Source organism: Zonotrichia albicollis, chromosome 1, assembly GCF_047830755.1.
Source record: "Zonotrichia albicollis isolate bZonAlb1 chromosome 1, bZonAlb1.hap1, whole genome shotgun sequence".
Classification (NCBI taxonomy): Eukaryota; Metazoa; Chordata; class Aves; order Passeriformes; family Passerellidae; genus Zonotrichia; species Zonotrichia albicollis.
In genome coordinates this window covers 5,516,552-5,528,748 of record NC_133819.1, presented here as the reverse complement: position 1 = coordinate 5,528,748, position 12,197 = coordinate 5,516,552, and the positions used below count along the sequence as shown (strand labels likewise).

Below are 12,197 nucleotides of genomic sequence, written 5' to 3'. Positions count from 1 at the left end.
GGGAGTTCTGTTGTGACAGGACAAGGAGTAATGGTTCTAAACTAAAGCACAGGAAATTCATACAAGTATAGGGAATAATTTTTTTACAATGAGGATGGTGAGGAACTCGAACAAGAGGAGCTGGGCCTGCCCTATCCTTGGAAGTGTTCAAGGCCAGATTGAAACAGGCTCTGAGCAGCCTGGTCTAGTGGAAGTTGTCCTTGCTCACTGCAGGGCAGTGGGATTGGGTGGCTTTCAAAGGTCCTTTCAAACCCAAACTCCTCCAAGATTCAATGAGTCTGTGTCACCAAGACTGCCACCAAGAGCTGAACTGTCCCATATTGCACTGAGCCCTGTCACTCCAGGTTTGTATCCTCTGTGGCAATTCTTATTATGAATACAGCTTGCCCGTGAGCTAAAATTTATTTCATTTTTGCTTGGTCTGCAAGTTTTGCAAGAGAATTAAGACAAACTTGTGCAACTGGAACTGTCTATGTAGATGGAAAAAAAAAGTGTTAAAAACCTGGTTTCCCTATGGGAATTGCTAAATTCTCTTTAGCTTTAGAGAAACTGAGATTCCACAGAAGCCACAAAGGTTCGAAAGTAGAGCTACATAGTTCAAGTCACCTTTAAACTTCTTTTAAAACCATGCATGGTTTTATCATAATTGTCTGTGTCCTTTGTTTTTTTCTCTTGAAGTCCCATTTTTTGACTAAAATAAAAACCAGAAAGTTTGAAAATATGACCAGATCATATAAACTTGAAGTTTTGGTGTATTAAAAACAAAGTAGTGGTAGTAGCAGTAATAATAATAATGAGAAGTAGAAGAAAATTAGACAAGTAGAAGAAAATTAGACCATTCTTTTGAATTAAAATCTCATTATTTAAGCCACTCTGCTGATGTTTGAACACTGCTTAGAAGTTTCTAGGACTGCAGTTATTTTCTAGGGAAAAAAACACCTCTAATGCTCTGACCCGTCTGGGTCAACCCAACACAAAGCAATGAAATTCCAGGGAAAAAACAAAAACAACTGCAGCAGCAGTCTCAGAAACTTTGCCATGGCAAAGGCACGTGGGCCAGGAGCTGCCCAAAGCCCTGTTTGTCAGCTGGCTAAAATAGCTCAGGCGGAGGTGCTGACAAACCCATGCCTGAACTGCAGCCCAACACCTCCAGCCCTCGCGGGGTTATCGGTGACGTTTGACCGCGAAGCATTTTTTTGCTGGCTGCCAATGGCTATTCCCCCAGGACTATTTGCTTTCACATGCTTTCCCTTTGACACGGCTGCTATTTCTTTGCGATATGTAAACACTCAGGAGGATTTCCATGTTTGTTCTTCACCCAGCCCGGACGGTGTTTCGCGGCTCGAAGGGAGAATTGACGCGGAGGAGCAGCCGCTCCGCGGGCGTCCGGCACTTCCTCTCCCTGTGCCCTGCTCCTGTTTTCTCCAGTTATAAACCCAGCTCTGATCCAGTCCCCACACCCCTGGCACACAGCAGGAAAATGCATTCCTGGTGCCAGAAACATAATTTTGCCATCCTACATGGGCGTCATTTAGAGTCCAGTGTAGGCTTTGCGCTGCAGAGCATTTATTCTGTATTTCTCCCCTTCTTACAGCAATGTTTTCTGACTTTAAAAAGCCTCTTTCAATCTCAAGCAAATTATTAATATGTGACTTTTCCTGAGAAAACTTACTGGGTTGCCTGTGCTGCTGTTAGATCTCTCTCTTAATGCTGACTTTTTTCCAAAGGGATCTTGATGTATGATAAGACAATGCGATCAAAAGTAAAAAAGGAACAGAAACCGCTAAAGAAAAAAAATCTCAAAATGAATCTAGAAATTGCAGGCCCTGGCTCCAACATCATGGATTGCACCCAGACTTGATTTAATAGATCTGCTGCTTTGTAAAATCAACTTTATTTTACTTATTAATGTAGTTAAGCTACAAGAGAGTAGCTACAAGAGACTTAAATTGGATATTAGGAAGAAATTATTCATTGTGAGGGTGGTGAGACACTAGAACAGGTTTTCCAGAGAAGTTACTGATGCCCTGTCCTGGAAGAGTTCAAGACCAGGTTGCACCAGGCTTGGGGTAACCTGGTCCAGTGGAAGGTGTCCCTGCCCATGGCAGGGAGGATTTGGAACTAGGTGATGTTTTAGGTTCATTCCAACACAAATAATTCTATGTTTAAAAAAAACAAGTATAAAAATCCACACTTTCAAAGGAGACAGTCCTCCAAGTTCCTTGCTAGGGCTAGAAAAGAAGAAATCCAATTGGCAAATTTTGGGTTTTTTTTAAATTTCATCCTGAAAATGAAAAAAAATCTGAAATCCTTCAGAAACTTTCCCAAGACCTGCATGAAAATAAGGAGAGTTCTCTAACCCAAAACAGTCCCTAGCACAGTGATGAGAATAGATCTATAGAAGTTAGGCAATTATAGTAAAAATCTAGATGTGAAAATCTTCCTAGTGGGGATCATGGCACTGAATTTCCTCTACATGGGAATTTTGACCACAAATTCTAACAAAGAATTTCCTTAACTAACCTGACATGTCTCCATGGAGAATTCTAATTTCAGCACACTGCTCCTTCTAAACCAAAAATATCTTCCTGAATTTCAGACATATTCATTCTATACATGTTGACTCAGAAGTCAAATTATTGTATGACATATTTTAGCAAATGCTTATTAAAAAAACCACTTCTCCACAAGTCAGACTGCCCCAGGTTAATTTAAAACATAATTATAAACTGATTTTTATTAAACTAATTCAAAGGTCTGACTGAATTTTTTCATTGCAGCTCAAACTAGTTTTCCTCCAGCTAATTCTACTGGGCAGGATGGGTTGAAATATCAATGTTGGGTTCATCCTCTGAAAGATTCTGTTTGAAGAGAGACTTTTGAATCTGCTTTGAATTAATCTGATGTAGCCAGAAATTCTCCACTGAATTCAAGAAGATTTTAATTTTTTGTAGGTTGCCTTCCAATGTAAGGTGAAATTGAGGGGTTTTCATCAACAAGCCTCCTAGCAAAAGTCACTATGCATTCCCCAAATAAATATGTAGAAAAAGAGTCAGAGAAATTATAACATAAACGTTGACTACATAACAAAAAAAAAAAAAAAAGCAGAGGAAATATTTGTTATCCTTATTTATTTAATAAAGAAACATAATAAACTTGAATTTTTCCAGGTACAAACAGCTTAATATGTCCTATGATATTGGCTGATATTTTCCTTGCTCTTTTTGTAGCTTGAGTGATTCATGTGGTAGCCTTTATTGAACAAATCAACAGAAAAAAAGAATGGTAGCACTCACCATGCTTATAGACAGTGTGGGCCAACTATTGAGTTTGTGTCTTAAACTAAATCACTGCACTGGGAGGTTGTATCATGGCTCGATTCGGATCAGCATCTCCAGTAACAAAGATCTACAAGTGAGGTTATTTGACATTTTTGAGGGGAGTTCTGCATACCATACAAAGATACCATTCCCTCTTCATCCCTAAAGAAACACACCACAGAACAATAGAAAACCCAATAGAAAACCGACCTTCCAGTTACAAAGGTTTTTGAAAGCAATTTACAATTCAGTTTTAGAAAGTTGCACTGTAAACATCTAGAGTTAAGACCCTCTTTCAGATTTTTTTTGCATTACTTTTCTTTTTTTTTTTTTTAAATAGAGGTTTTGAGTAAAAGAACCATTTGTAATTGCATCAGTACTATAGGGTCTCACAGCAATGACACTCAAATGTTCAACTCAAGGGTGAAATGACCAAAGGAAGGGCTCTTCTTTAATAAAATCAGTGGCCAGCTAATTGTCTCTTTACATTCCGTTCATTACTGGGCCTGACTCTTAATAAAAACAGCTGTTGAATATTTTCTAATATAGGTTGCAAATAACTAAAATATTTTTAAAGCAGCAGAACCGACGACTCACTTCTGAGTGCAGGCTGGCATTTTCCTTGGGTTTCAGACAGTTTACATCATACATGAAAAAAAATCACATAAGAAATGCTCCTTTTTCCTTAGCATTTTTCCCTCTTTTTTTTTTTTTTTTAATTCTAAAGCTTTGAAAGGAAAATAATTTTGCTACTTGTCAGCCAATAAATGCTTGTTCAGCAAGTAATGAATGTACTATTTTCTAATTAAACAGTTTCATTATAGGCAGCAGCTTGTTGCTAATGATCGATAAATCCCATTGAGGAGAAAACATTTTAATCAGTAAGTCGTGTCCTCCGAGTGTCAGCCACTCTATAAACTCACAAGATACATATATATGTATAGATATAGGTATGTGTGTGTGTGTGTATATATATATATATATGCATATAAATATAAAAATCGCATACTCTTTCTGGGTGATATGTACAGTCAGAATAACATTACAGCATAAATACACAGGGAATATAAAGTTTCTCTAATTTGAGAAGCCTTGAGCAATTCTGAGTTTTTGGGGGAGGTGAGGAGTGGGGAGGGGGGAAGGAATAAAGAATGTTTTTACTTCAAGGAACGACGAGTAGTCCCCTTAAGTTAGAATCTAATTACATACAAGATTTAAAGGCAACAAAATGCCCAGAGGAACAGCCCTATGTTATACACCATAGACATGGGGTTAAAAGGGCAAGAGAGCATGATTATAATAATACTTATATAGTATGGTTCATTCCCTTATAGCACTTTGCAATCAGAAAGTCTTACAACACCCCTGTGAGGTAGGTAAGTATTATTATTCCCATTTTACAGATGGGTAAACTGAGGCACAGATAGGTTAAATTATTTGCCTAAAAATCATGTAGTAAGAATCAGGAATAGACCCCAGGAATCCTGATGGCAAATCCTCTGAATTAACCGATAGACCACTCTCAAGTGAATGCCTGAGACACCTCTCAATGAATGGAGAGAATATATTAGCCCATATTTACACAGATACATTGTCATCCTTTTGACATGTTGTCGTACATATTCTGACTTGTTTAGAGGACAGATAACAATGGCCATAGATAAACTTGACTGTAACGTGTTGCTTTAATTCTTGTTGCCAACCCCATGTGGTTTTTTGACTCCTTCACAACCTGGGATGTAACTAAATTTCAATGACAATACACCTTAAATACATTCTTGATATCTTTGCTTCTCCAAGGTGAAAAAGCACAATTACTCTTCCTTTAAAGTGCAATGGCTCATTACAGAAATCTCAAGATTTTCCATGAAGTCCAACCAAACCCAAGTACAATCAGTGTGAAGGTGAAAAAGAAAGAACTTGTCTGTAATGATGGACATGTCTCTATGTTCCATAAATAATTTCTCACATTCTATCAAGACTGAAAGATAATAAATAATAACCTATGTTAGCACGTAAAACCTCTAATACTTTTCTACAGCCACACATCCACCTTTCACCACATTGTCATTTCTTTGGCCTGAAGCTGAAGGACACATCAACTGTAAATATTACTTTGCCTACAGGAATGAGGATATAGATATTATCTAGTAGCCTTTTTTATCAGTTCCTGTATTTCTTGTCCTTCCCCAGAAATCTAACCGTACTATCTGAGAAAATGAAAGATGGACCTTGAGTAAAAAGGATTCAAACCCTCAAAATCTGTATACAGATCCAGAGGTAATTCCCCTCCCACCTTCTTGATCACACTGTCACAGCCGTTCTGCACAGCCCAGTTGGCATTGATTTATTACTGCTAGTAGTATTTGCAATTTTTTTTTTTTTTAGAGTAATATTAATGAACAGAGTTCCAAATAAGGCTGCTTTGCTCAGTGTTCCTGGGGAAAATGTAACCTATCCCACTACCTTAACAGAAACTTTGCCAGCCTAGATGGTGCTTTGGATCACTACACACAAACGTGATGCGCTACTTCTATGGCGAGTTTGATTGCGGATTTCAAAGCAGATTCTTGAAACATACTAAAAAATTAGTGCTTTTATTAACAGTTTTACAAACAGAATCCATTATTTTCTAGTTTCCTGAAGGATAGAACAAGCCATTTCTCTCATTATTTTGACATCATTTGCTTCTCTGTTTTTTGTTGTTTTCTTTTTGTGTGTGTGTGTTTCTGCTGATGCGCAGTTGCAAGTCCCAAGAGGGAGGGCTTAGTGTAATCAACAGTTTAAATGTTGCTAATTTGATACTTCAATTATCAACAACTTTCCTCTTCAAGTGATGGGGATCCCGCAAGTTTCTATTACCTTGACTCAGAGTTCATCGTGAAGAGTGTAAGGATCATTAATCTCCATGGAAAAAGAGACTTCATTTTTTTAAGTAAAAAAATATCAAATATAATAAATTTATGAAAGACCATTCACAACATATACAGTAAGTGTTACATTTTGCTACAGCAGCTGTGATTTTTTTTTTCTTTTTAGAATGCAAGGTCATACATCGCCATAAGTAAACACACTAATATGAGTAAGACCTTAAATGAATGTATACAGCCAGGCTTTATCTGTGGATAGATATACACTGTGTTTACTGTTTTACAGTCTAGCCTATTCTTATTCACACCATTGATATAACAGCTGTGACCCTGCAGAGAATCTTCCTGTGCATATATAAATATAAATATTGAGCCAAGTCAAAAAGAGCAGGGTCAAATGTTATATGACTTATTAGACTCCTGTAGTTAAGGGTAAAAACTCCACTTTTTTTCTTTTGCAACTAATTTTTAATAAGAAGGCTGCTTCAATCGTTGTGTAGTTACAGCATTACATTCTGTAAACAATGTTTTAAAGCATTCTAAACAAACACTTAAACAATTGATTCCTTATCCTTGTCGGGTGAGAGAAGACAATCTATAGCCTCATCGCTTTTGCTCACATCCGTTATCTTCAGCTGGAGGTTTTCACTCGTGCCTCGGGTGACGCTGTCGTAGGACGGAGGGAAGGAGGTGGAGGACAGAGTTTCTGATTTGTCTATGGGCCTGCCGTAGTTTTCGTTCATCATGAATGCAATGAGACCCTCCTTCTCGGGCGCATCGTCCTCCAGGATGCTGCTGCTCTCCAAAGTTCTGTGCCGGTACAGGTAGGATGCCTGCTTCATGGAGCGCCGGAACAAGTGTCTCCTGTAGGCCCTCTGGATGACGATGGCGGAGACCTCTTCTTGTTTCCGCCTGAGCGTCGTTGTTATCGGCTCATAGGAGATCTTGGAGGGGTTGGCTGCCATGAACTTCTCTTCCATCTGTATTTTAAGGGCATCCATCTCCCCGGATTCTCCTAGCACCCTTTTTGTAAAAGCAAACAAAATATCCAAGCAATGGATCCTGTCTCCGCTGACCATGGGCAGGTCCATTGCTATGAGTTTGATTTTATTGGGTTTCGCTATGCGCAAAGGTTCTGACAGCGCGTCTGCAAAGTCTGAAAGTGCAGAATACTCAATAAACTGAGTGGCTTCAGGGTCAAACTTCTCCCAGATTTCATAGAACATATCAAAATCATCCTCGCTTAGAGGCTCTGTACTTTCCTCAGTGGCTACACTGAAGTTCTCTAAAATAATGGCTATATACATGTTTACAACAATGAGAAATGATATAATGATATATGTGACAAAGAATAAAATCCCTACAGCAGGGCTCCCGCAGTCTCCCTTTGAGCCATTTGCATTGGGAAGGTTTGGGTCACAATACGGTGGTCCAGTGTTTAAGATGGGGTTGAGAAGACCATCCCAGCCAGCTGACGTGGTGATTTGGAAGAGACAGAGCATGCTGTTAGCAAAGGTTTGGAAGTTGAACATGTCATCAATCCCATACTCCTTCTTCACGTAGGCAAAGTTAGCCATGCCAAAAATGGCATAAATGAACATGACCAGGAACAGCAAGAGGCCAATGTTGAACAGAGCAGGAAGGGACATCATTAAGGCAAACAGGAGAGTTCGAATTCCTTTGGCTCCCCGGATGAGTCGCAGGATCCGGCCAATCCGAGCCAAACGAATGACTCTGAAGAGTGTGGGAGAGAAGAAATATTTCTGGATGATGTCAGAAAGTACGGTGCCTTGAAAAGAAAAGAGACAGACAGCAAGTTAGTACATGGGAAATAATCCCAGGCTTTCCTTTTAAAGCAATCAGTCAGGATTATTGAGAAAATAAATGGAAAGTTGCCCAGAGTGGAAGGCTCACAGTGAAGGGAAAGGCATTGCTGCTTTTTCATGCCCATTTAATCCATAAGAACTTGTGAGCCTGTAACAAAGAATGGTAGTGGCAATTTTATTAAGGGAAAGCTTTTCTGTTGGTAATGAGAAACCAAGATCAAGTCAAGACACAGATAACTGCAGCTTTTTGACCGTGACCCACCTAAGAAATTTGTCTTGAGTGCAGATGTCAGAATTTTTCTGATATGACAACATTTTTGTCCGTAAAATAATGAGTCAGAAATGCTGGTGTGCTTGGCCTGTTTTATTTGAGCTACCACCAGAACAGTGCAGGTTTTTACTGTGTATCCACTTGGTTGGTTGTTTGCTTATAAATTTTTCCAGTTTCCCTGATGGACTGGGAGGGAACTAAGGGCTAAGGCTGTGCTAGCAAGGAAACGAGCTTGCACCACTGTATTAAACTCTTCCTGCAGGAGCAGAGCACTTGGTCCAGAATGCCTGAAGTCCCTGGCTGCACTGAGCCCTGCTGAGCTCCTGTCTCCCACAGGAAAAGGGCTCACTGGCATGGCCCAAGGCCTCTGAAACAGCCTGGCTGGTCATGGGACAGCACTGTGAGCAGCATGACAGCTCTGGTTCACTGTGTGCTATGGGCATATCCAGAGCTTCTGACATCAAGGTTCTGGTGACAGCGGTGTGGCAATGATGTTCCCTGGGTGACCCAAACCTGTGAAATCCAGGCTGTTCAATGCTCCCAAAGCACAGGTGGGTGTCTGAGCACCAGAGATCTGTCACTGGGATCTTGCAGCTTCCCCAGTCCACTAAGGGTGTTCAGAGCAGCAGGAGCATCAGTGGATGTTTTCCTAACACAACACTTTTTCATTCACCTATTCCCTCCCTCAAAATGCAAACTTTTTTCCAGAAGAATTGAATTTCTGAGCTCCTTTTGCTCACTGGATCAGTTGATCACCTTCTAGTTGCTGATACTTCCAACTTTAGTGAAAACTCTTTTGGTAGGATTTTGGATTCATTTGACCTGCACTTCTTTAGCATCTAAATACATCTCCAGAACAGCAAATGGCACAAGTTAACAATAAAACTGCCTCTTTCTGTTTCATCCCTTGGCTATATGAGCAGAGCTCTAGTAACAAGGCTGAGAAAAGTCAGATTCACTGCCCAAACCTGCCCTGAAGGACTATTTCAAACTTTTGTAATAAAAACAAAAATAGCAAAGCAGTAGCAATCCACGTGTGCTAATTTCATGTGGCTTATTTATTTCTCTGTCATTGGCTCTTATGAAGAATTGGTGTTAAGTGTATGTAGCAGCCAGTTCATGTTTTATCACCATGAATCATTAAGTGTAGACTTTGATAAACCTCCTAATTTTTCTGATCAAATCAATCTTTGTTAGGCAGTGGTATGTTAGTTATAATTACATATTAAAACTGTGTTTAGGACTCAATTCTCTGAGTTGAAAGCATATATTATTGCACAAAATTAATTTTGCCAATTAATTTTACGTCTACCTTTCTAACCTTGGAGTCTGGGTGAAAATCCAGGGTCACCTACCTACGATGGACAGAATCACAACCACAAAGTCAAAAATGTTCCAGCCGTTGGTGAAGTAGTAGTGCCGCAGAGCCAGCATTTTGAAGATGCATTCCCCAGTGAAGATGGCAACAAAAAGCATGTTGATTTTGTGGAGGATGTTCACTTTTTCTTGACTTTGGTCATCTGTTTCCACCATCATGGTAACCATGTTAAGGCAGATGAGAATCATGATGGAGACATCGAAGGCTTGTTTTGAGACGACATCGAAAATAAAACCTTGGTATTTGTTCTGGGGGAAAGGAAAAGGTTTAGTTGGGAAATCTGAGCCATGTGAAAATTATATAATTGTCTCCTGATTGATCAGAAAGCAAAGGAAAACAGAGCTTATATTGCATCTGATTGGAACTTCATAAACTTAAAAGTGATGATGAATATTTTTTGATGGAGTTTTCAAACCCATTTGCTCCTAATGGTTTTTGAAGCTGCTGTAAACAAGACACTGGACTGTGGCCATGAATTTATTCAGTGCAGGCAGGTGGCCACTGTCATATGTAAATGGCATGTGTAAATTGCAATGTTAGCCAATGCTGCAGAAGAGGGAATTTTGTACCACAGGTCAGTGGACTTGTAAATATCATCCAAAATCAAAACGTATAATTATTAAGTGCCTTTCATCTGGGAGCAATAAATCTTCCTATGCTGGAGAGTGGAATGGTGCTAATTCAAGTAAATAAACATTCAACTATTACACAAAGTTCAATTGAATTATGGTGTTCTTACCAGCGGCCTTGGAATTGGCTTTTGAGGTTTCTTAGATCCCAGCTTTTTCATTGCATTATAATATTTTTTCTGTTCTTCTGTCATGAAGATATCCTGGCCACCTAAGTATAGGGTGAGAACAACACCATTACTTTTGATGAAGAGAGCTTGCCTCTGCCCCCCTTCCAAAGGGTGATTCCTCTCCTATTTAATTTCCTTTTAATGTAGCTTTCATCAGATTGGGCTGCTCAGAGGGACAGTGGTGTTGGTGCACAGGCCAGTCTATGCTCCTGTGTCAGATTTTGTGCCAGAGATCCCCTCTGCCTGGGCTGCTTTGCTGCAATTTGTGAGGAATAGAATCCCCCACCCCATATTTTCAGGATGCTCATGCTCTAGAGACACCAGGGACTGCTATATCTGTGCCTTTGTAGAAATCCTGAAGGTGCTTTCTGCAGATGCTCCGCCTCTGCTATCTCAAGGGTGCTGTGGCAAAGCCATTGCTGATAAATCTGCAGTCACAGGATGATGTGTAGCATATGCACTACTTATCTTTTTCTTTTGTTGGTTAAAATTGTCAATGATGACACCAATGAAGAGGTTCAGTGTGAAGAAAGAGCCGAAGATGATGAAAATCACAAAGTAAAGGTACATGTATAAATTACATTCCCACTCAGGCTGCTCCTCGCACTGCAAAGGAAAAAGGGAGAGTATGAAAATGACACCAACCTCTGCACACATCAAAATATTGATGCAGTCAGAACAGAGCTGTCCATTGGAAATAAAAGTTATGAAAAATTAGAAAAATACTGTGACTCCTGTGAGCAGTCAGCTCTCCTCTGAAGTTTACCACTTGTACCTTCAATGCCACAATAATTTCAGCAACACTTCACAACACTGCCACAGCAATCACACTGATCCAGAAAGTGCAACTCCAGAATAAATCCTACCAAATGTTCTCGGTCTGAACACAGAAGAGGAAAAGAATCCATTTTCTGATTATCCTAATGCCTGCATGAACTAATGGTACTTACAATAAAACAGAAGTATGATTGCAGTATAATTGAATCCTAATGAAAAACACTGCATTTTAAAGTGCAATTTTTTTTTTTTTTGGTGAGGGGTGCAATGGAATAAAGTCTATTGCTGAAGATCTGAGAAAGGCGTGACTTGAGTCTGATAACCTCAAATCACCTCTGCCATGTTTGGTGACAGTGCTCAGATTTGCCACATCAGCTCCTGGTATCTAAACAAGGTGCATTCCCTAAATGCCATATTTTCTTGTGGGTAATCCATGAGTTTCATTCAGCAGCAGGGAGGATACCTGTGCACATGTACCAGAATAAATCACACCATGAGCTGTGTTATTAAAGATAGTTCTCTGCTCCTGTGGTGCCATGAAGTTTTTCCACCCCTTATTCCTCCCCTTAGGCCTCAACTTTTGCCCTAAATTCAGCCTGTCAAATTCCTAGCACCAGACAGCTGCCTCAAAAATTAACAGTTGGTGTAAACTTGTTCCTCTAATACAATTGAAAGAAGAAAACAGTAGCTCTTTCAATAAAAAGATAAACTAACCACACATGGTGTAGCAAGGGAAATGCTTTTTATGTTTGTTTGCTTTTATGGAAACCTGAAAGCTGACCAGGATGCAGGTGGGAACTGAGCTGTCACCAGTCCCCAGGACATCCCATCAGAGCTGGAAGCTCACACCACCCTCTCTGTCTGCCAGGAGCTTCTCCACACTCCTCCAGAGGAGCTGCTGGCTGCAGAAAAGACACTGGCTCAAAGTGAAGGTGTAGGAAGGATTAAATACTTGT

At 39.8% G+C, this 12,197-nt stretch overlaps 1 protein-coding gene across 7 annotated transcripts in view; it reads right to left on the bottom strand.

Annotated features, from left to right (window-relative positions):
- Window positions 1–3,998: 3,998 nt before the first annotated feature.
- LOC102069926 (sodium channel protein type 5 subunit alpha) overlaps window positions 3,999–12,197 on the bottom strand; it is a 218,491-nt gene continuing 210,292 nt past the window's right edge. For all 7 annotated transcript variants that reach the window (XM_074547507.1, XM_074547323.1, XM_074547581.1 and 4 more), the window contains 4 exons: window positions 10,929–11,070; window positions 10,405–10,505; window positions 9,643–9,913; window positions 3,999–7,979 (listed from right to left, as the gene is read on the bottom strand). In XM_074547507.1, the coding sequence (XP_074403608.1) occupies window positions 6,742–7,979; window positions 9,643–9,913; window positions 10,405–10,505; window positions 10,929–11,070 (1,752 nt within the window). In that variant the 3' untranslated portion in view covers window positions 3,999–6,741. The remainder of the gene's footprint in view (window positions 7,980–9,642; window positions 9,914–10,404; window positions 10,506–10,928; window positions 11,071–12,197) is intronic.